The sequence below is a fragment of the Bufo gargarizans genome, chromosome 4, assembly GCF_014858855.1.
Source record: "Bufo gargarizans isolate SCDJY-AF-19 chromosome 4, ASM1485885v1, whole genome shotgun sequence".
Classification (NCBI taxonomy): Eukaryota; Metazoa; Chordata; class Amphibia; order Anura; family Bufonidae; genus Bufo; species Bufo gargarizans.
In genome coordinates, this window is record NC_058083.1 from 324,274,213 (window position 1) to 324,299,279 (window position 25,067).

The window sequence follows — 25,067 nt, forward strand, 5'->3', positions numbered from 1 at the left end:
GAATTTCACTTTTTTGGCAGATTTTCCATTTTAATCAATTTTTTCCCGCTAATAAAGCAAGGATTAACAGCCAAACAAAACTCAATATTTATTACCCTGATTCTGTAGTTTACAGAAACACCCCATATGTGGTCGCAAACTGCTGTATGGGCACACGGTAGGGCGCAGAAGGAAAGGAACGCCATATGGTTTTTGAAGGGCAGATTTCACTGGGATAATTTTAAGTTGCCATGTCATATTTGAAGACCCCCCGATGCACCCCTAGAGTAGAAACTGCCAAAAAATGACCCCATTTTGGAAATTACGGGATAAGGTGGCAGTTTTGTTGGTACTATTTTAGGGTACATATGATTTTTGGTTGCTCTATATTACACTTTTTGTGAGGCAAGGTAACAAAAAATAGCTGTTGGCACCGTTTTTATTTTTTGTTATTTACAATGTTCATCTAACAGGTTAGATCATGTGGTATTTTTTATAGAGCAGGTTGTTACGGACGCAACAATGCCAAATATGACAACTTTTTTTGTTTGTTTGTTTCAGTTTTACATAATAAAGCATTTTTGAAAAAAAAATTTTTTAGTGTCTCCATATTCTGTAAATGGTACTATTTTAGGGTGCATATGACTTTTTGATAGCTTGGTATTACACTTTTTGTAACAAAAAATGGCTTTATGTACACTTTTTTTGTGGTGTTCACCCGAGGGGTTAGTTTATATGATATTTTAATACAGCAGGTTCTTACGGATGTGACAATACCTAATATGTATACTTTTTTTTACATTTAACACAATAAAAGAATTTTTGAAACAAAAAGGATTTCTCCTAGGTAGGGTCTTATTTTTTGCGGAATGAAATGACGGTTTGATTGGCACTATTTTGGGGTGCATATGACTTTTTGATCGCTTGCTATTATACTTTTTGTTATGTAAAGCAGGTTGTTACGGACGTGGCAATACATTTAACACAACAAAATAATTTTTGAAACAAATCATGTTTTAGTGTCTCCATAGTCTGAGAGCCATAGTTTTTAGTTTTTGGGCGATTGTATTAGGTAGGGGCTCATTTTTTGTGGGATGAGATGACTGTTAGATTGGTACTATTCTGGGCTAAATGAGCCTTTTTAATTACTTGGTGTTACACTTTTTGTGAGGCAAGGTGAAAAAATTGCTGTTTTGGCATAATTTTTTAAAATTATTTAGAGCATTCACCTGATCGCTTGGAGTTGCACTTTTAAGGATGTAAGGTGATAAAAGTTTTTTTTTTTTTGACGGTGTTCCCCCAAGGTCATGTGATATTTTTATAGAATCGGTCAATACAGACTGGGCGATGCCTAATATGTCTACTTTTCTTATTTTCCCTATTTATAGTTTTTACTTTATTTTGTGAAAAGGACACTTTTTTTTGTAACTTTTTTTTTTACTTTTTTATATTTGTACCACTGTGGAACTTCACCTTTCAGGGTTTGATCCCTGTTTCAATTCAGTACAATACATTCTGTATTGTACTGAATTGAACTGTCAGCGTCCTACACAGTAAGGGTCCATTCACACGTCTGTAGTGTATTGCGGATCCCCAATACACCCAGCTGGCAACCCCCATAGAACTGCCTATTCTTGTCCGCAATTGCGGACAAGAATCGGACATGTTCTATTTTTTTACAGAGCCGCAGACCGGAAGTTCGGGGCCGCAGCACGGAGATGCTGTCCGCATCTTTTCTGTCCCCATAGAGAATGAATGGGTCCGCACCCGTTCCGCAAAATTGTGGAACCGATGCGGACCCATTTGCGGATGTGTGAATGGAGCCTTAGACACTGACAGTTGCCTAGGAGACGAATGATGAGAAAATGAAGATGCGGCACTCGCCAGATTGCGAAAATAATGTTCAGGCTTTATTCCTTACTGCATAGACAACAGACAGGTAGGGGAGCGGAGCAAGCCATTCACAGAGGATCCCTCAGGCTGGATCTCCTGGTCTTCCGTAGCTGGCAGGCTCCAATGCCTTTGGAAGGCACCGGGGCTGCCATGGCAACCATCGTCCCCCTGCCAGCACTGCCCCCCCCCCCCCCCCCCCATCAGCGCTGACCGCGGCATGTGAAAGGGTTAATCCACCGGCATCACCGCATACAGTGATGCCGGCGGATGCAGCAGGGGCCCGGCTATCAGTAACAGTAGCTCCTGCACCCGCCCGATACCATCACATACATGCACGTGGGAATGTCGTAAAGCACCACTTTCCCCCACGTACATTTACGTGAAAATGCAGGAAAGGGTTAAAAGTGTTATCCAACCCCTATAATGACCCCTCTCCCAGTACCTTGGCCCCTCATATACATTATACTTACCTGCTCCCCGGCACGCGCTGCAAATCAGTCACCTGAAATGATAGGGAGGCTCGTCTTTGTCGGGGCCTGCTATTGTCCGCCCCCTGTAGCAAGATGTTTTGATCTGAGTGACAGAAACATGAAGCAGTGGCTGTGCAGAGATCTGGAGCGACATGGGTGCGCGGAGCAGGTAGGTATAATGTATATGAGGGGCCTGGGCATTGGGGGGGTCATTATAGGGGTTGGATAACCCCTTTAATATACATAATTCATGTTTTCACTCAGGTCCCCTTACTTGCGTACCAGCAGCTGCACTGGGAATATGGCCGCTGGTCTTTATTCACTTATACAGAAGATGGACAGAGGAACTAGCGCTTGCACATTCAGTCCCCAGTGCCGATAGTTTAATAATGATTAAAGTAGAACAGAGGTTTTTCAATCCAGCATATAAATAAAATCCAATTTTATTTCAACATATTAAAATCCAGTACTCCTGTAATGTTCCATAACTGACATGTTTCAACCGCAAGCTGCGGTCACTATATATATATAGTGTTACTTTTAAAAATGAAGAGTAATATGTCTAATGTAGCAATCGGAGGCATGAAATAAAGTTCTCTGCGCACTCATGTCATTTCCACCTTTGCCCACAGCTCATTAGAGTCGTATAAAGGCATTATATGTTCTTCCTAGCGTTTAGTAGGAACATATACATGTCTGAACTGCCACCTTACAAAAGATCCTTTTATGGGGCCTTTTAACATTTGTGCGCATTCATTTTGATATTCTTTGTAGATGTTCATATCATATACATCTGCCTTTTTCTAATTCCTGACTCTGAGTTCTTGTTTTTTTTGCTTGCAGTGGGATCCTTCCGTTGGGAAGTCATTGTGCACCTTTTTGGGTCATGAGAATATAGTGTACAGCACAATCTGGTCTCCCCATATACCAGGCTGTTTTGCATCTGCATCAGGTATGCTGAGGTCCAATCAACTGTTTTGAATTGTAGATTTTTGGGAGCTGAATTTCAGGGCCGTCTTTGACCAGAATGGTCAAATGTCGCAATGTACAGTACACATTATGAAGATGTACCTACCGCTATAGCTGCCATAGCGGCTTCTATGGGATCCACAATGTTCCGGGGGCCGCGCCAGGCACACAGTCAATAAAAACAGTGGAGGATGTGCGGCATGACTTACAGTGTATGCAGCACATCCTCCACAGTCTTTCTTCCTTCATCCTAGGCTACACGAAACTGGCAGGTCAGACAGTGTTACTTTTTAAACCATATTTAGGCATCTTGGTGTTTATGCATTGTGAAGATGTGGTATTGTATTACTTTAACAAGTACACTACCTTATACACGGCTATCTGAGCCCAGCAGTAATAGGGTGTAGAATATAAATGTGATGCAATACACAGATACTCATTTCTCTAGCATTGTGCTGGAGTGAAGCACATTGCTATGTAGTGTTATGTTATTTCTGCATTCAACGGATTATTATTTATTTGCATAATAAACTATTGTCCTATGTAATCTTAGTGCATGACCTCATTTGTCCACCAGGTGGCAGTATTATAATTTTCAATGAAAACAATATTGATTTAGTACAGCAAAATCTTGTATTAATTTGCAGACTGGTGAAAGTGTAATACATACGGTAACTTGCTCTAGTCAGCAAGATAATTTTAGTATTTTTATGACAAGCATTAATTAAAATGTAATATATGTAGTTTTAACCTTTCTTATCGGAAAAGTAGCATGATTACTAGGGATAAGCGAATTGACTTCGGATGAAACATCCGAAGTCCATTTGCATAGAACTTCGTTCTAATACTGTACGGAGCTACTGCTCCATACAGTATTAGAATGTATTGGCTCTGATGAGCCGAAGTTAGTGTTTCGCAAAGTCTCGTGAGTAATAACTTCATAAATTAATTTATTCTGTAAAAAAACTTTTTCCGAACTCCAGTTCAGTTCCAAGTGGTACCTTGGAACTGTATTAGGAGCTCCATACAGTATTAGAACAAAGTTTTATGCAAATCGACTTTGGATGTTTCATCCGAAGCCGATTTACTCATCCCTAATTATTACACGTGGACTAAAAGAGAGGTATAGTCCTGGGGCAAAAATGCTACCTGCTTTTTTTTGTACATGGAAAATCTATATTCCAATATAGTAACAGCAGTGTGAAGCAATTTCATCCACATGGTGTAGAGTATTTCAGCTGTCTATGGAGACTTATTGGAAGTGATCCATGGTATGGAGACTGATTGGCAATTCCACATGGGACAATAATATGCAAAGAGGTATCTCCCAAAGATAGGAAAGAGAAAGAGAATCATCTCGCTAGCGCCACCTTGTGGAAGTGGCTCCCTCAAAATCTCACTCTTTAACAAGCTTTGGGACCTGACAAGGGAAAATAGTCAAGCCAAATTATCCATCTGTTGACGGCTGTTTCGGGGTGCTTGCCCCTCATCAGTACGGAGTATGATTCTGGATGATGCTCCATGGGAAAAGAATATGCAAAAAAGTATCGCTCAAGGAAAGAACCATTTCGCTAGCGCCACCTACTGGAACTGGCTCGCTATGTGTCAAAGTTTGATTTTTTTTTTTTTTTTTTTAACAACCCTTGGGACCTGACAAGGGAAAATAGCCAAGCCAAATATCCATGAAATTTGTGGTGAAATCCCCTGCAGATCCGCCCAAAAATCTGCTTGTTACACATAAGCGAATTCACTGTGATTCTGCTGTGAAATCTGCCGTATGTGGACCTGACCTTTGGACATGATAAAGCAATAAAATTTTCAGGTTTCCTGTGCGTGTTTTGCACTGAAATCAATGTGAAATCCAAATCTCCTTGTTTTAAATAGGAATCTGCTTTGAATGGGACTAATTTATCTGTGGCATATCAAACTGCAGATCCGGAGCTGGTATCCAAGGGTCAGCCTCAAATTTCTACTGTGGGTCAGTACAGTTGTGAGGACATGCTATTTATTAAGTGGTAGCCATTAGAATTGTGTCATGATTATTTTCATCCACAAGGCCCAGTAGGACGGCAGATGAGAACACTACTGCAACACCAGCAATGACTTTGATTTTACACTGTAATAACACGCTCCATCTGTATTTTCATTGCATGTACATGTGCATTTCTGACATCTAATAATCCAAAGAGTCTCCTAACCTGGCGCTTTGCGGCAGCTTTTTTAACATTTTATTTTGAGCTTTTTGCCTTTACAAATGTGTTTTAGATAATTTTCTATAGATTCTATAGTCTTATAATCCAAACTATTTGCTAAAGGGGTTTTCCAGGCTCCAGGTATTGATGGCCTATCCCTAGCATATCTCATCACTATGGCACCAATCAGTTGCTAGCAGGGGCAGGTGGCTCAGTGCACTGCATAGTGGCAGTGCCTGGTTACTGCAGCTCAGCCACTTTCTAGGGCAGGGGTCAGCAACCTCCGGCACTCCAGCTGTTGTGAAACTACAATTCCCAGCATGCTTTATCTATTACTATGGGAATTCTGAGAACAGCAGAGCAAGTATGCATGCTGGGAGTTGTAGTTTCACAACAGCTGGAGTGCCGGAGGTTGCCGACCCCTGTTCTAGGGAATGGGATATAAGCTGCAGTATCCTGGCACGCCCACCACACAGTGTATGGAGCCGACTGCTTCTTGCTCCATCCACTGTATATTTCCCCTAATCTGATATTGATAACTTATCCTGATGATAGGCCATCACTACTTGATGGTGAAGGATCTGTGCTCCCAGCATGGTGACATCACCATGCTCGCCCAGTTATCCTGCTATGAGCAAATGGTGACATCATCACGCTGGGAGCACAGGTCCTTCAGCATCAAGAGAGGAGAGACTGCCTTTGCACGTGCAAGTGAATGAGGTCATGAGTCATTTTTTATTTTAACCCCTAAAAGGCCTTTTTCCACTAGTGTACCCTTTTTTTATGGCTGTTAGATGGGTGCACTCCTGTCTAACAGTCTTAAAAAACTTTCCCATTGATTTCAGTCGAGTCCATCTGGTCATGAAATGGCCAAAAATAGGATATGTCTTATTTTTTTACATCCGTTTTTCACTGGCTGTTAAAAAAAAAAAAAAAAAAAAGGCCATGTGAATAGCCCCATTGAAATCAGTTGGTTTTAGGGTACTTTCACACCAGCGTTGTTGGAATCCGGCAGGAAATTCCGGCAAAGGAACTGCCTGCCGGACCCGTAAATCCGTATGCAAACAGATATCTTTTTTTCCGGTTACGGATCCGTTAGTCATATTTTTTGAAATACTGGATCCGTCTTTCCGGCATTATAAAAAAAAAAATTCAAAGCTAGAAATAACTGCGCGTGCGCAGACCGGAAAACCCGATCCGGCGGTGCCGCAATTTCCGGAACACTTGGAAATTAATGCCGGCAAGTGCGGTACTGTTCCGGGATTTTGGCTGGAAAAAAACCTGCAGCATGCTGCAGTATTTTGTCTGGTCAAATACCGTACGAGGGACGGAATGGAAGACATCCTGATGCAAACTGAACGGATTTCTTTCCATTCAGAATGTATTAAGACAAAACTGATGCATTTTTTTTTTCCTGTATTGAGACCCTTTACCGGATTTCAATACCGGAAAAGAATAGCGCTAGTGTGAAAAGTACCCTTATACTGTCATGTGAATGTAGCCTAAGTCCTCCCCTTTTATCTTGCATCTGTCTGGTACCTGTATTTATGGCAGCCCTGCGCTTTCTCAATAGCCTTAATTCCCTGCTGTTACCCGGCACTGTGATGTTTATGTAATAAACCAATGGACAGGGTAGACTGATAGTTATGCCACTTTATTTCCCTGTGTTTAACGAAGTAGAACATTGAATGTATTATGTCAATGCCTCGTAATTTAATTACGCATAAGAGTGCACTTCTCACCGGAGACACAGAAACTGGTGAAAAGGTCCCCACTATGAGCTGCGCTTTTATCTCCGTGGCTAATAATAAACACGACTGGATGATAATGTGGTACTTTATGTAGAACTAACAATGTATCGCATGAACACGCAGGGAGCAGGCGTGCTGCCACCCAGACAAGATCTCTTTGTAGTGCTCGGGGACTAATTTGATGTAATCCCTAATTTAAGTTGTCTGTTTCTAGGTTACTGATCTTTATGGCTTTCTAAGGTACAAACCACTTTGACACGGCCTCAGCATATTGTAATTAATAGATAATTGTTACTTTTGTTTTAGGCAACAATAATGCTTCAGTGATTTTGGGAGCAGAAATATAGTTTGCTTTTTATAAATGAGGCTTTGTGCACGCTTTGTGTAGGGATGTTTTGTTAACCACTTCACATCTGGGCCATTTGCCCCCTTCCTGACCAAGCCTAATTTTGCAAATCTGAATGTCACTTTATGTGGTAATAGCTTTGGAACGCTTTTACTTATCCAAGCCATTCAGAGATTGTTTTCTCGTAACACATTTAACTTCATGATAGTCATAAATTTGAGTCAATATATTTCACTTTTATTTATGAAAAATTCCCAAATTTACCAAAAATTATGAAGAATTCGCAATATACAATTTTTTTTCTTCCGTTAAAGCAGAAAGTGATGCCTCATAAAATATTTATTACTTAACATTCCCCATATGTCTATGGCATCATTTTGTAAATGTAATTTTATTATTTTAGGATGTTAGAAGGCTTAGAATTTTAGAAGTAGTTCTTAAAATATTTAAGAAAATTGCCAAAACCCACGTTTAAGGACCAGTCCAGGTCTGAAGTCACTTTGTGGGGCTTACATAGTGAATACCCCCATAAATGACCCCATTGTAGAAACTACACCCCTCAAGTTACTTAAAACTGATTCACCAAACTTTGTTAACCCTTTAGGTGTTCCACAAGAATTAAAGGAAAATGGAGATCGAATTGGAAAATTTCACTTTTGTAAGGGCACATGGCAGGGCGCAGAAGAAAAGGAGCGCCATATGGTTTTTGGAAGGCAGATTTTCCTGAACTGGTTTTTAGATGCCATGTCCCATTTGAAGTCCCCCTGATGCACCCTTACAGTATAAACTCCCAAAAAGTGACCCTATTTTGGAAAATAGGTAATAAGGTGGCAGTTTTATTGGTTCTATTTTTGGGGACATTTTATTTTTTGGTCATTCATTATAACACTTTATGAGGCAAGGTGACCAAAAAATTGGTTGTTATAGCACAGTTTTTATTTAGTTTTACAGCGTTCACCTCAGGGGTTAGGTCATGTGACATTTTTATAGAGCAGATCGTTACGGACGTGGCGATACCTAATATATGTATACTTTTTCTTATTTATTTTTTTAGTTTTACACAATAATAGCATTTTTTAAACCAAAAAATGATGTTTTAGTGTCTTCATAACCTGAGAACCATAGCTTTTTTATTTTTTGACCGATTTGTTTTAGTTAGGATCTCATTTTTTGCAGGATGAGGTGACAGGTTGATGGGTACTATTTTGGGGGGGCATACACCTTTCTGATCGCTGGGTGTTGCACTTTATGTGATGTTAGGCGACAAAAGATGGCTTTTTTGGCACAGTTTTTATTTTTTTACAGTGTTCACTTGAGAGGTTAGGTCATGTGATATTTTTATAGAGCTGGTTGTTACAGACGCGGCGATACCTAATATGTATACTTTTTTTAATTTCACTTTAACACAATAATAGCATTTTTGAAATAAAAATTATTTTTTATGTGTCCATTTTCTACCGGTAAATTTTTTTGAGCGATTTTCTCCATGGGTGGATCATGTGATTTATTTATTTTTTTCTATTTTTTATTTTTTTTTATTCCTTATTTTTTTACATGTGAAATGTGAAACCTTTTTTTATTTTTTATTTTAACACTTTATTTTTATTTTTTTTATTTTACACTTTGCTTCCCTCATAAGGTCATACAAGACCTCCGGGGGACATTTAACTTTTTTTCACTATTGATTTCTCCTGTAACTGGGGCTGACATAGTAGCCCCAGTTACAGGGGATATACACCCCCCAGAGAGGCTATACGGCAGAATACAACGATGTACAGCCTCAGTGCGGGACAGGAAGCTCATCTAGAAGGCAGGGACACCTGGGAACTGTCCCTGCCTTCTCTCTGGGTTGCCCTGCTATGACTGACAAAGGGAAACCCGCTCTGCAACTGCACGATGCAGGACGTTAGGAGGCTTAGAAGTTTAGAAGCAATTTTTCTAATTTTCAACAAAATTTCCAAAACCATTTTTTTTTTTACACCAATTCAGTTATAAAGTGATTTTAAGGGGCTTACGTAATGGAAACCACCCATAAATGACCCCATTTTAGAACCTACACCACTCAAATTATTCAAAACTGATGCTACAAACTTTGTTAACCCTTGAGGTGCTCCACAAGAATTAAAGGAAAATGGAGGTGAAATTTCTAAATTTAAGTTTTTGGGTAGATTTTTTTATGTTAGTCAATTTTTTCTTACAACACAGCAAGGGTTAACAGCAAAATAAACCTCAATATATATTACTCTGATTCTGCAGTTTACAGAAATTCTATATGTGGCTGTAAACTGCTCTATGGGCACGTGGCAGTGGTCAGAAGGAAAGGAGACTTTGCTAGAATGTTTTTTAGGCACCATTTTGTATTTGAAGAGATCCTGACGTACCCCTACAGTGGAAACCCTCAAAAAGTGACCCCATTTTGGAAACTACACCACTTAAACGAATATATTAAGGGGGTTACTGACTACTTTGATCCTCTAAGCGTTTTACGGAATTTGCAAACACTTGACTGTGAAAATGAAAAGTTTCATTTCTTCCCAAAAAATGATGCTTTAGCCCCCAATTTTTCATTTTCACAAGGGGTAACCCAAAAAAAAGCACCCCCTAATTTGTTACCCATTTTCTCCTGAATACAGCAACACCACATATGTTGTGGTAAAGTGCTATGGGGGCACATATAAGGACTCAGAAGGGAAGGAGAGGCATATGGCTTTTGCAGAGCAGATTTTGATGGATTGGTTTACGGGTGCCATTGGTTTTTATTTTTTAAATGATTGTCTTATGTGGGGGGCTCATTTTTTGCGGGATGAGATGACTGTTTGATTGGTACTAATTTGGGCCACATAAGACTTTGATCACCTGGTGTTACACATTTTGTAAGGCAAGGTGACAAAAAAATTTCTGTTTTGGTATTTTTTTTTACATCATTGTTACAGACGCGGTGATACCTAATATGTCTATCATTTTTATTTTTGTTAAGTCTTACACAGTGAAAGCTTTTTTCATCAGAATAAAATCTTGTTTTTGTGTTATTTGCTTAGCGCCATATTTTTTGTATTTTTTGGCCAATTGTCTTAGGTTAGGTCAAATTTTTTACGGGATGAGATAACGGTTTGATTGGTATCATTTTGGGGTACATAAGACTTCTTGATCGCTTGGTATTACACTTTTTGTGAGGCAAGGTGAAAAAACATTTTTTTACAGCATTCACCTGAGGGACCATCTCGTGATATTTTATAGAGCAGGATGTTAGGGTTGCGGCGATACCCAATGGGCCAGATTTATCATTAGCTCAAGTCAAAATAATTGCTAAAACTGCGCAAAAATATTCGACTTTCTTTCTGCTCTGCACTATGGTCACCAGTTTTCTGAAAATGGGCCTGTTTTCGTATGTAAATCTCTAGACAGATTTACTATTGCGACTATTTAAAAAGTCGCAAAAAAATGCGCAATTTCACTCCAGTGAGGACCATGCTTATCTTATGAGACTTTTTAATAGAACATGCGACTTTTGTAAAGCTTCTTACTGACGGATAAACTGCTACCTTCAAACCACATTTATTACAGTCTTTAAGGGCCGATCATAAATCTGACTTGGCTAAAACTGACTTTAGCCATATATGAAAGGGGAGTGAGCTGTTTTACACAGTGAAAGCCTTTTTGAACAGAATAAAATCTTATTTTTGTGTTGCCATTTTTTGAGCCATTTTTTTTTTTTTTTTTGTCCGATTTGTCTTAAGTAGGATCTCATTTTTTGCGGGATGAGATGAGGGTTTGATTGGTAACATTTTGGGCTAAATACGCCTTTTTGATCGCCTGGTGTTACACATTCTGTGAGACAAGGTGACCAGAAAATAGCAGTTTTGGTACTTTTTTTTATGGCATTCACCTGGCAGGGTGGATCATGTGATGTTTTTATAGAACCGGTCGATAGGTCTACTTTTATCTTTTTCCATATTTTTTTTTACAATTTTATTTAACTTTTTTTGGGGAAAAGGACGCTTTTTTTATGCTTGAAACTTTAATTACTTTTGTAAAACTTTATTTTTTACATCTTTTTTAACTTATTTTTTTGTCCTTCTCTGGGGGACTGATACCCTTTACAATGCATTACAATACTTCTGTATTGTAATGCATCGGCTGTAAGTGTATTACTGAGTGTAACACACTTACAGCCTTCCTGTCTGTGAGATCCAGGGGGCTAGATCTCACAAGCTGACACAGATGGCAGCCCCGATGCTCAGGGAAGGCATTGGGCTGCCTTCCCTGCCATCGGGTGCCCGTCACAGCAGTGCGGGGACCCGATGGACATGCGGACCCGTCAGGTTACTGCACATGCCGCGGCACTGCGAAGGTTAATGCGCCGACATCTGTGCTTTCACTGATGCCGGCTCATACAGCAGGGGTCCGGCTATCAGTTACTGCAGGACGCCTGCAGCTGATCAGGCGGGCGCAGCTCCTGCACCCGCCCGATCAACACGCCGTAGTTGTACAGTGCTGGGATTTCTGACCCAGTTCCCAGCGCCGTAAATATATGGTGCTGGTATCCTACCGGTTAATATTATTGTTATTATTATTAAACCCTTTCTACCACGGGCCAGTTTTCACCTTCCTGCCCAGGCCATTTTTTTGCAAATCTGACATGTCACTTTATGTGGTAATAACTTTAAAACGCTTTTACTTATCTAGGCCATTCTGAGGTTGTTTTTTGTCATATATTGTACTTCATGACCGTGGTAAAATTGAGTCAAAAAATGTCATTTTTATTTATAAAAAAAAACTAATTTGCCAAAAATGTTAAAAAATGTGCAAATTTCAATTTCACTACTTTTATAATAGATAGTAATAGCTAAAAATAGTTATTACTTTACATTTCCCAGATGTCTACTTTATGTTTGGATCATTTTGTGAATGCCATTTAATTTTTTGGGGACGTTAGAAGGCTTAGGAGTTTAGAAGCAAATCTTGAAATTTTTCAGAAAATTTCCAAAACTTACTTTTTAAGGACCAGTTCAGGTCTGAAGTCAGTTTATGAGGCTTACATAATAGAAACCACCCAAAAATGACCCCATTTTAGAAACTACACCCCTCAAGGTATACAAAACTGAATTTACAAACTTTGTAAACCCTTTAGATATTCCACAAGAATTATTGGAAAATGGAGATGAAATTTCAGAATGTCACTTTCTTGGGCAGATTTAGCATTTTTATCTATTTTTTTTTTCTGCTAAGAAAGCAAGAGTTAACAGCCAAACAAAACTCAATATTTATTCCCCTGATTTTGTAGTTTACAGAAACACCCCATATGTGGTCATAAACTGCTGTACGGGCACACGGCAGGGCGCAGAAGGAAAGGAGCGCCATATGGTTTTTGGAGGGCAGATTTCACTGGGATCATTTTAAGCTGCCATTGCCATGTCACATTTGAAGACCCCCTGATGCACTCCTAGAGTAGAAACTCCAAAAAAAGACCCCATTTTGGAAACAACGGGATAAGGTGGCAGTTTTGTTGGTACTATTTTAGGGTACATATGATTTTAGGTTGCTCTATATTACACTTTTTGTGAGGCAAGGTAACAAAAAATAGCTGTTTTGGCACAGTTTTTATTTTGGTATTGTTACGGGCACGACAATACCAAATATGTTTCAGTTTTACATAATAATGCATTAGACAAATATATGCATTTTAGTGTCTCCATATTCTGAAAGCCATAGTTTTTTAAAAACTTTGGATGAACACCGTAAAAAAAAAAATTGCCCCTACATAAGACATGTAGGGGCTAATTTTGTTCGGTATGAGATGACGGATTGATTGGTACTATTTTAGGGTGTATATAACTTTTTTATCGCTTGGTATTACACTTTTTGTGATGTAAGGTGACAAAAAATACCTTTTTTGACACTTTCTTTTTTTACGGTATTCATCTGAGGGGTTAGGTCATGTGATATGTTTATACAGCAGGTTGTTTCGGACGCGGCAATGCCTAATATGTCTTTTTTTTTTTTTTTAGCACAATAATAGCCGTTTTGAAGCAAAAAATATCATATTTTAGTGTCTCCATAGTTTGAGAGTAATAGCTTTTTTATTTTTTGACAGATTGTCTTAGATTGTCTTAGGTAGGTCTAATTTCTTGCGGGATGAGGAGACGGTTTGATTGGTACTATTTTGGGGGGCATACGTCTTTTTGATCGCTTGGTGTTACAATTTTTGTGATGTAAGGTGACAAAAAATGGCTTTTTTGGCACTTTTTTATTAAAAAAAAGTGTTCATCTGAGGGGTTAGGTCATGTGATATTTGTATACAGAAGTTTCTTAAAGATGCAGCGATACCTAATATATATACTTTTTTTAAATTTATTTAAGTTGTACACAATAACAGCATTTTTTAAACAAAAAAAAAATCATGTTTTAGTGTCTCCATAGTCTGAGAGCCATAGTTTTTTTTTATTTTTTGGGCGATACTCTTAGGTAGGGTCTCATTTTGTTCGGGGATGAAATGGCAGTTTGATTGGTATGATTTTGGGGTGCGTATGTCTTTTTGATCGCTTGATATTGCACTCTTTGTTATGTAAGGTGACAAAAAATACCTTTTTTTTACACTGTTTTTATTTTTTTATGGTGTTTATCTGAGGGGTTATTTCATGTGATATTTTTATATAGCAGGTTCTTACGGATGCGGTGATACCGAATATGTATACTAAATTTATTTAAAGGGATTCTGTCACCAAGTTTTGGACTATAGAGCTGCGGACATGCACGGCTATATCGCCGCTAGCATGTCCGCAATATATCTGTCCTATAGGGCTGTGTGGTTTTAACTTCTTTAAAAAAACGATTTTATAGATATGTAAATGAGTCTTGTATGTGTCCAAGGGGCTGTACTAACCTTCCTGGAGCCGAGCCGTGCCCAGCCACGCCCGCCTGTGAAGGAGCCCAACACCGCCTATGTCCTCCGAATCTCCTCCTTTCAACTATAGATTGCCGTAATCTCGCGATGCGCGGGCTCGCGCATGCGCAGTTCTTTCCCTGAGACTGATGCCAGCACAGGGAAGGAACACTATACCGGCACTGCGCATGTGCGAGCTTGCGGCAATCTATAGTTGATGAAAGGAGGAGATTCGGAGGACATAGGCGGTGCTGGGCTCCCTCACAGGCTGACGTGTCTGGGCACGGCTGGGCTCCAGGAAGGTTAGTACAGCCCCTTGGACACATACAAGACTCATTTACATATCTATAAAATTCTTTTTTAAAGAAATTAAAACCAGACAGCCCTATAGGACATATATTGCGGACATGCTAGCGGCGATCTAGCCGTGCATGTCCGCAGCTCTATAGCCCAAAACTTGGTGACAGAATCCCTTTAAGTTTTACACAATAACAGCATTTTTGAAACTAAAGAAATCATGTTTTAGTGTCTCCATAGTCTAAGAGCCATATTTTATTTTAATTTTTTTGGGGCGATGGTCTTAGGGCTCTTTTTTTTTTTTACTGTTAGATTGGTACTATTTTGGGGGGCATACACCTTTTTGATCGCTTGGAGTTGCACTTTTAGTGATGTAAGGTGACAAAAAAAAATTATTTTTTAGCACAGTTTTTATTTTATTGTTTTTGACTGTGTTCACCTGAGGGGTTAAGTCATGTGATATTTTTATAGAGCTGGATGATACGGACGCGGCGATACCTAGCATGTCTACTTCTCTTTTTTTCCCAATTTTTATTTTTTTTACTTGAAACGTATAATTTTTTTTTTTATTAACTTTTTTTTTTAAACTATTTTTTTTACCACTCTGGGACTTGAATTTTTGGGGGTCTGATCCCCTTTACAAGACATCACAATACTTCTGTATTGTGAGGCATAGGCTGTAAGTGTATTACCAGAGTAATAGACTTACAGCCTGCTTCCTGTAAGATCCAGGGTGCTGGATCTCACAGGGTTACATGGAAGGCAGCCACGATGCCATGGGATGGCATTGGGCTTCCTACCCTGCCATTGGGTCCCCGTCACAGCAGTGCGGTGCCCGATTGCTGCTCCGATCCCCGCACGGACATTGCACGTGCCGCGGTCAGCGCTGACCACGGAACATCAAGGGTTAATGAGCCGGCATCGGTGTTTTCACCGATGCCGGCCCATACAGCAGGGGTCCGGATATCGGTGACTGAAACTGCTGAATATTTATTATGGGACAGCCCCTTTAATCGTAATTTTAGATTGTCATTTTGGGGGTTTCAGAATCGGCTTCTAGTTGCACTAGTTGAATGTTTCCACCTTGCTATAGTTGTCTTATGATAAGACAAGTAACAGATGTGCTTTAATATGTGAGGACTGATTGTTTTATTCTGCCATAATATTTTAGGTTTAGCATTTACATTTTTCACCTCCTGCTAAATTGATTCCTCAGACATTTGTTTAATACCAGTTTTAGTCTTGAAATTATAACTGCTAGTTGCAGATTTTTATTTATTTATTTGAAGCCATTCATAGACTGATGTCAGAGGTAATTTCCGAGCTGATAAGATAAGCCAGGAGCCAGAGAGGATGTGTTTCAGCAGTAGAGAACCTGATCAATGTCTCCCTAACAAAGAAACTCTGGTCATCTGGAAAATGTGATTAAAGAAATGACATAAATAACAGGGACCTGATGCCTGAAAAGGATTTTGTGAGTCACTGTGCTGTTCCAGCAGAATGAAGCTTTACCTGGAAATCAAAGTGCTAGAAAGTCAAGAACACACAATTTGGGAATACATCTTCCGTGTTCATTTCCTCAATCTCCGTACATGAACAGCTTGCATAATACAAACTAATTGACTTGTTTGCCAATAACATAGTCATTTTATCTGTCTATTTTGAGTCATTCTCTTAGTTTTAGTGTACTTTTCCGATATGTTTCATTGTAGTTTTATTAGTTGACTACAACTCATGTTTAAATTGTTTGTCGCATTTTGCATTAGTTAATGATTATGGTCTCGGAATATAGATTGTGTTGAAGGTTTTTTTTTTTTTTTTTCTACTTAGAAGCAGCTCCACTTATTTCCACAGGCGTTTTTAGTGCTCGGAATAGAGATTGCGTTGAAGGGGTTGTCGAGAATAAGTCGAGAATAAGTCGAGAATAAAAAGGTTCTTTTTTTTTTCTTTCTTAGAAACAGCTCCACTTATGTCCACAGGGGTTTTTAGTACACGTCCGCATTCGTTCCGCAATTTGCGGACCCATTCACTTTCAATGGGGCTGGAACGGATGCAAATCCACATTTCCTGGATCCGCATCCGAATTTTCGGCATCAGCATCCTTTTTTTCGGGATTAGTTTTTTCGGGATCCGCAATTTCGTTCCTGAAAAAAATAGAACATGTCCTATTCTTGTCCGCAATTGCGGACCAGAAAAGGCATTTTCTATTATAGTGTCTGTGATGTGAGGTCCGCAAATTGCGGATCACACATTGCAGGTGTCTGTGTTTTGTGGATCCGCAATTTGCGGATCCGGAAAACACGTGTAAATGGACCCTAAGGCTATGTTTACACGGCAAAATCCACAACAGAAAAATCAGTGGATGATCAGTCACTGAAAGCAGGTCGTCAAATTTGTGTTTTTTGGAGTTATTTTTTGAGTGAGGTTTTTCTGCTTTTCCAGTGACGTATAGTGAAATTTACAATCAAGACTGCTTCAACTAAGCAAATGGTCACTTCTGGAGAGAATTTGAAATCGGTGGTAAAAAAAAAAAAAAATACGCTGCTGTGTACGCATGGTGGTGGTTCTACCTTTTTGTCCGATGCTGCCCCGTCTCATACTACTAAGAATGGAAAGATTCTATAGGAGTTTGGAAATAGCCAAACACACCAACTGTTCTCTGCGTGCTCTGTCAACCCATCATTGGAATTAACTGCAGGATGAGGACCCTTTTCAAAATAGTTGAGAGTCCCGGAGGTGATTGCTGCAACTATTAGACATTTATGACTAGTGTTGAGCGAACTTGTGTTTTAAGTTCGGCGTCTAAAGTTCGGGTTTGGGTTATCGAAGAATCGCGTTATGGATTCGGCTACCACTGACCATAACTTATGGTCCGTGGAAGCGGAATTCATAACGAGATTCTTCGATAACCCGAATCCGAACTTTAGACGCCGAACTTAAAACACAAGTTCGCTCAAGACTATTTATGACATATCTTGTGGATATGTCACAAATGTTGAGATGGGAATAACCTTTCAGTTTTCACATGGAGGACAGGAAAGTAACAAGATGACTAAGTAATTGGATCCTCGTAGAGTGTCTAGAAATGTTCTTCATGCAAGAGTGTTATAATTGTATCATATATTTTTTTTTTTGTGTGTGTGCGCAAACTCTTGATATATGTCATAGAGGAATCAAAAGTTTTGATCTGTGGGGGTCTAAGTGCTAAGACCCCCACCAATCCCTGGGAGAGAGTAACACTCTCTTCCCACTGCAGGGGACGGATTCGAGACAGGCCTATAGACTTTCTATGGAGTCAGTTGCAATTCCCCTCCTTGTTCTAGTGATCGGTAGGAGTCTCAGCACTCAGAACCCCCTCCATCAAAGCTTTTGATATGTCTCTGACATATAAAAAGTTTGCTGAAAACTCAGTGACCCTTTAACATTTGTAAAGGTTTTGGAAATGATTATACCTGGATAATTCATTTTGATGAAGCGTTATAGCGTTTTAAAGAGCTGTTCCTCCATTTGCTTCTTTAATTAATGCGACACTCTACAAAGTTATCTCATAACTTGTCCCTTGACTCCTTTACACTTTTGCTCATCATCACTTACCATTTTTGTAGTCTAAGCACTCAGACAAATAGTAGGCTTGAGGGTACTTTAATCTAAAGTACAATATCTGCAAATGGTGTACTATCTCCAGTGCGCTTAGTGTTGTGCCTCTGGCAGGAGTCTTGCGTGAGTTAAATAATGTGAGGAAGAATTGAAGGCAGTGAAGTGAAAGCTTCCAATCTGGATGCTTGTGTCACTTGTGTTCCTCACCAAAATGATCTGTTTAAAACTGCTGACAAATTAATCCAGAATGTCAACTATAATCATTGGTTGCTAATTGTGTTGTCTTTTAAGGTGTAATAATGTAAAATATGCAGTTGTGGGTTCATTCTGTTATCCATAGGAATTTAGTGGCACAGTAGCAACCTGTAGGCAAGGACACGCTGTGGGAACCATTATGCAGAGTCGGCGTTTTCATCCAAAGTACATCAGACTATTATTTTATTAGTTTATACATGCATAATAGTAATCATGCCTAATATCTTCTTGTATTCTGACTCAATCTGTAACAAAAGATGTACAGTCGAATTCTTGTATAACCCTAGTGGACATGATGAAGGCAGTACAGCAGAAACAACCTCCTGTTTCCTTCAGCATTGTCTGGTATATATTTCCTAGATAGATATTAGAAATCCACACAGCATGTAACAGGTGTCCATGTACTAAATACCATCAACATATACAGCTATAGCAGAGCAAAATAACTGATAGCACTAAGTTATCCCATGATGAGTTGTGTTAAATTTGCGTAGACAAACCTGGCTATATCAGTACCATACAACACAATGTGTCCATTATTTATTGTTAATCTATTAACTCTTTAAAGTAGCATTCTCACCAAAAATTGTATTCTCTGATCTGCTAGAAAATCACTTGATTGTAACCTGAAGTGAAGGTAATTTTCTTACCAGAGACTGTATTTGTGAGTTATAACCTCTCTTCTGATCCTCAGCTGTGACCAACACTCTGACTCTCCAGATAACACAGCATCTTATGTGTGGACAGGATGCCACACAAAGAGGTAACTCTAAGGCAAAGAGAACCATCTTGCTAGCTTCCCTTTTTACACAACTAGTTTCCTTAACCACTTCACATCTGGGCCATTTGACCCCTTCCTGACCAGGCCTAATTTTGCTAATCTGACATATATCACTTTATGTGGTAATAACTTTGGAACGCCTTTACTTATCCAAGTCATTCAGAGATTGTTTTATCGTGACACATTGTACTTCATGATAGTCATAAATTTGAGTCAATATATTTCACCTTTATTTATGAAAAATCACAAATTTACCAAAAATTTAGAAAAATTTGCAATTTTCTAAATTTCAATTACTCTGCTTTTAAAACAGAAAGTGATACCTCATAAAATATTTATTACTTAACATTCCCCATATGTCTACTTTATGTTGGCATCATTTTGAAAATGACATTTTATTTTTTTAGGACGTTAGAAGGCTTAGAAATTTAGAAGCAATTCTTCAAATTTTTAAGAAAATTGCCAAAACCCACTTCAGGTCTGAAGTCACTTTGTGGGGCCTACATAGTGGATACCCCCATAAATGACCCCATTGTAGAAAATATACCCCTCAAGTTACTTAAAACCTATTTTACAAACTTTGTTAACCCTTTAGGCGTTCCACGAGAATTAAAGGAAAATGGAGATCAAATTTTTAAATTTCACTTTTTTGGCAGATTTCCCATTTTAATCCAATTTTTTCTTTAACACATCGATGGTTAACAGTCAAACAAAACTCAATATTTATTACCCATATTCTGCGGTTTACAGAAACACCCCACATGTGGTCATAAACTGCTGTATGGGCACACGGCAGGGTGCAGAAGAAAAGGAATTCCACGTGGTTTTTAGATGCCATGTCCCATTTGAAGCCCCCCTGATGCCCCCATACAGTAGAAACGCCCAAGAAGTGACTCCATTTTGGAAACTAGGGGACAAGGTGCCAGTTTTATTGGTACTATTTTTGGGTACATATGATTTTTTGATCATTTGTTATAACACTTTATGGGGCAAGGTGACCCCAAAAATTGGTTGTTTTAGCACAGTTTTTATTTATTTATTTTTACAACGTTCATCTGAGGGGTTCGGTAAAGTGACCTTTTTATAGAGCAGATCGTTATGGATGTGGCGATACCTAATATGTATACTTTTTCTTATTTATTTAAGTTTTACACAATAATAGCATTTTTGAAACAAAAAAACTATGTTTTAATGTGACCATGTTCTGAGAGCTATAGTTATTTTTATTTTTTGAGCGATTTTCTTATGTAGAGGCTCATTTTTTGCAGGATGAGGTGACTGTTTTATTGGTATCATTTTGTGGGACATACACCTTTTTGATCACTTGGTGTTGCACTTTTTGTGATGTAAGGTGACAAAAATAGCTTTTTTTTATGGTGTTTATCGGACTGAGTCGATCATGTGATATATTTATAGACCCGACCGTCACGGACGCGGCAATACCAAATATGTCTATTTTATTTATTTTTTCAATTTTTTTTATTCCTTACTTTTTCTTTTTTTTTACAATTTCTTTTTTTATTTACACTTTTCGTCCTCCATAAGGTCATACAGGACCTCTGGGGGACATTTACGTCACTTTTTTTTTTTCACTGTTGATTTCTCCTGTAACTGGGGCTTACATAGTAGCCCCAGTTACAGGAGAAATACACCCCCCCCCCCCAGAGAGGCTGTACAGCCTCAGTGCAGGGCTGATCGAGGTCTCTGAAAGACCTCACACAGCTCCTGCACTCTCCGGTCCCGGCGATCACATGACCGCCGGGCCGGAACAGGAAGCGCATATGTATACAGCGATCTAGAAGGCAGGGACACCTGGGCACTGTCCCTGCCTTCTCTAAGTGTTGCCCTGCTGTCACTGACAGCGGGAAATCCAATCAGCAGCTGCACTATTAGCGTGCAGCTGCAGTTTCTAAATGGACGTTCAGGAACGTCCATTCAGAAATAGACAACCACCTCCCGGACGTTTTTAGTCTATGGGCGGACGGGAGGTGGTTAAAGAGAGCCAGTCTCTCCCATAGCTGCGTCCAAGGCATGTCGGTTAGATAGCCAAAATCCTGAGCTATACTAATGAGGAGTGAGCACCCCAAAACAGCTGTCTGTGGATGGATATTTGGCTTGACTATTTTCCCCTGTCACGTTCCAAGGCTTTTTAAAAAGATGGACTTTGACGCATAGAGAACCACTTCCAAAAGGTGGCGCTAGCGAGATGGTTCTCTTTGATAGATTCCTCTTTGCATACTGAGACAGTGGCCCCCACTAGACCTAGCCTAATCCATCTATTGCATGGATGGCTATTTATTTGTAACACTACATTTGTAGAAACGTGTGGCTGGCTGCAGATTTGTAATTGCTCCAATGATTCCCTGTGATCACTAGTAACCCCACTACTGGTCAGAGGTCAAGGTAAAAGGACTTTGATTAATGATCTTACTGTAAAAAAATAATATTTCAAAATATTATAGATCAATAGATATGTAATACATGAGGTCTCTGGAAGGTCCAAGTATAGCTTTTGCTCTGGATGTTGGTGGAACAGCAATTTGCAAATAATATATGGATGTCCTTTTATGCTTTTTTGGGTTTCCCGTTGTTACTTATTTCTTAGCTGGAAGAACACCCGGTTCCTATTTTACAACTATAATACAGATGCATATTTCTTTTTCACCTCATCTATTGAAAGGCCTAGCACACTGTAGAGCGAATCTGCTTTCCTGAATAGGCTTCACCTCTTGTCCTCTGACCACCGCACTTTTGTGCTTCCTTTGAATGTAAAACATTGGGATCCAAGCTTCCGGTAACTGCAGGTATTTAGTGAATGCTGAATGTGGCAATTCTTGCATATTGTAAAGATTGCTGCAAACCTTCTAAAACAAGCCCCGAGTCTCAGTTACTGATTGTCGCTCTTTTCTCTCCGGCGCTCTGTTTTCTTTTTTTTCACCCACCCGCGTGGAGCACTTTGAGTAATTCAAAACCGTTTTGTGCAGGAGCGTGCTTGAACAGCTGCAGTGAACGTATGCAAAAATAACAGGGCGAAAACAAGTTATGATTAGCAAGACATTATTTTCACAGTGGAAATAATAGAACAATCAAGTTTTAAGGATAGATAAATATGCATGAGCGTGGCTGTTGACATTATACAATACTCCGAATCATTTACAAGAGTCTACCATTAGTCTTTCATCTGCTCATTATAGGACATTCAAAATACTTGCTTTTTGGGGGGCAAATATGGTAATTAGTGATTTTCTTTGCCACCTTTAACATTGTGCAATCTCAAGTCAAAAATATATCAGCTTCATGACATAATACTTGTTTTCTCATGTTTGATTGGGAAAATTGGGGGAATCTACAGTAATTATAGATGGAAGCTGCATGAGCAATTCCATAATATGATAAGACTGTTTTGGGTTTACAGCTCTGATAAAGACTTATGTGTCGTCATAGTTACAGATTACAATAGAAACTATAGGCCGGTAAGTTTTATATGTGTCGTGGGTAAACTATTTGTATGTTTTCTAAGAGATGCTATCTTGGAGCACCTTAATGAAAATAAGCATATAACACCATATCAATGTGGCTTCATGAGGGATCGGTCATGTCAACTAATTTAATAAGTTTCTATGAGGAGGTAGGTTCTAGACTTGACCGCGGCGAATCAATGGATGTCGTATATAGTAGAAAAAAGTGTACCACGCCTGTTTTTGCGGGATGCCTCTGTATAGAATAGTTATTGCATACGGCAGAAAAATTGTATATTAATTTATACCTGCTTCGTAGAGTCAAAATAGACACCCATTTGGCCTTCATTCTGTAAATGGGGGGCCTATGGATATGTTGGAGATATGCACAGGGAGTCTTTCCAGTACATATTGCAATTTTATTTATTTTTGCATTCACGTTATTACAGTATTTCGAGTGGAATGTTTCTGTGAGTTTCTGTTGCCTAGTACAGTATATAAAAGTTTATTCCCATCTTATGAAGTGATGATATTCACTACAATATGCTTTCTCTTTTTGATCGGTTGGGGTTCATCCTCTGGGACTACTATCGATTATGAGAATTAATAGGACGCAGCGTTGGTTGAGCACTGTGCCCTGATCACACCGGTGCTCCAGCCACTAGTTTTGTGAGGTACTGAATAAAGTCTTGAATAGGAGTGCTGCTAGAAGCAATATGCTATAATAAGATTTATGGTCTTAATTCATTATTAGACCTTGGCTGAAAAAAGATAAATTATAATTAAAATCTTCATGCAATGCTTGTATGGGATCTGTGTGGGTGTGTAAATTAATTCCCTGCTGTGCAACATCATACTATCCTGTTGTTTTGGATAAACCAAGGTGCTTCCTGTGGATCCATATCTTTATTGGTCTCTCTTTTTTTTTTTTTTTGTACTGTATTTACCATAATGCACAGTGCTGTGTGTGATTGAAATCCACCATGCGTGATACTACTTTCCCAAGACTTCTGATGTCAGGGAAGAGTCAGCACATGCTCCATACATAAGGGATAGATGGCTGGTCCTACTAAAGGTGTGCTTGGGTGCTCTTAGCCCACTGTCTAGCGTCTATAGACATAAGGAAATTGTTGTCTGATCTGAAATTTACATCTGTGATCTATTACACACACTAGACCTCTTGAGAAAAAAAGACATTAGTAAAAGGAGTTTACACTTCCACGTTTTGGCCACTTTCACACAAGCATATTCAGTCTGGGAAGCATACTTCATGAGACACCTGTATTTCCTGGACTGAACACTTGTCCTTATCCCAGAAAGCGCAGCATCATAATTTATCATTTTTTGTTGTACTGTCCTCACATAATGCTGTGAGTACGTTTCTGTAAATCTGCGGTCCGGCATCAGTCCTGGAAGTGCAACCCTCACTGGAGCATGTTTCCCTCTACTAATTACGCTTGTTTAAAACTGGACTGGCCTTTGTCTGCTTTAGTATGTATGCATAAAGTGGAACATTTGATTATTGTTACTATGAACTCTATTGCTGCTGTAGAGAACCTCAGGTGTCACTCCACCTGTTGTTACTTTAAGGCCCATTTCTCACGTATTTTGATGCAGGAGCGTACTCCTGAAATGTTTAATTATACTTTTCCCTGTAGGCTTCAATCTTCTTTTTGGCTTTAAAAAGGTACAGAACAACAAAGACTAGCTTTTGCTAGGAGCACAGGTAGTTTTTCATTACAGGCACAACATTTTGGCCCACATCTACCGTTGTGACTATACCTGGCATAATCTGTGCCAAAATATGGTTCTTCTAATTTTAGACATTATAGAAGCAAGTAAGCCAAAAATAATAATCCAGTGTACCTTGCCTGCTGAAGAAGGGCCTGTCTTAACCGGATTGGGGCATGGCTCGTTGGGAAAAGGTATACTGTTTAAGGTAAACCATTTTCCACCAAAATTTTGGCACCAAATTCTATTGCAAAGTAAGCCAATTAATAGGGTTCCTAAAGTTATTCAGAAGTGTCTAATAACGCTCCAGATTTTTCATCTATCTGATCCACTGTGATATATTTAAAGCATCTTTTGACTGTTCAGTCTTCGTTTATGTGGTCTACATTTTGGATGTCTGCCAAACTAACTTCAGTCACAAGGGCTTAGTGTAAAAGGAAACCCCTGTAGAAACCAAGATTTATG

General features: G+C 39.1%; 1 protein-coding gene across 1 annotated transcript in view; it reads left to right on the plus strand.

Annotated features, from left to right (window-relative positions):
- The window catches only part of PEX7 (peroxisomal biogenesis factor 7), a 206,963-nt gene that overhangs the window by 38,211 nt on the left and 143,685 nt on the right, over positions 1 to 25,067 (plus strand). The window contains exon 5 of the mRNA XM_044289763.1: positions 3,186 to 3,294. Coding sequence (XP_044145698.1) covers positions 3,186 to 3,294 — 109 coding nt within the window. The remainder of the gene's footprint in view (positions 1 to 3,185; positions 3,295 to 25,067) is intronic.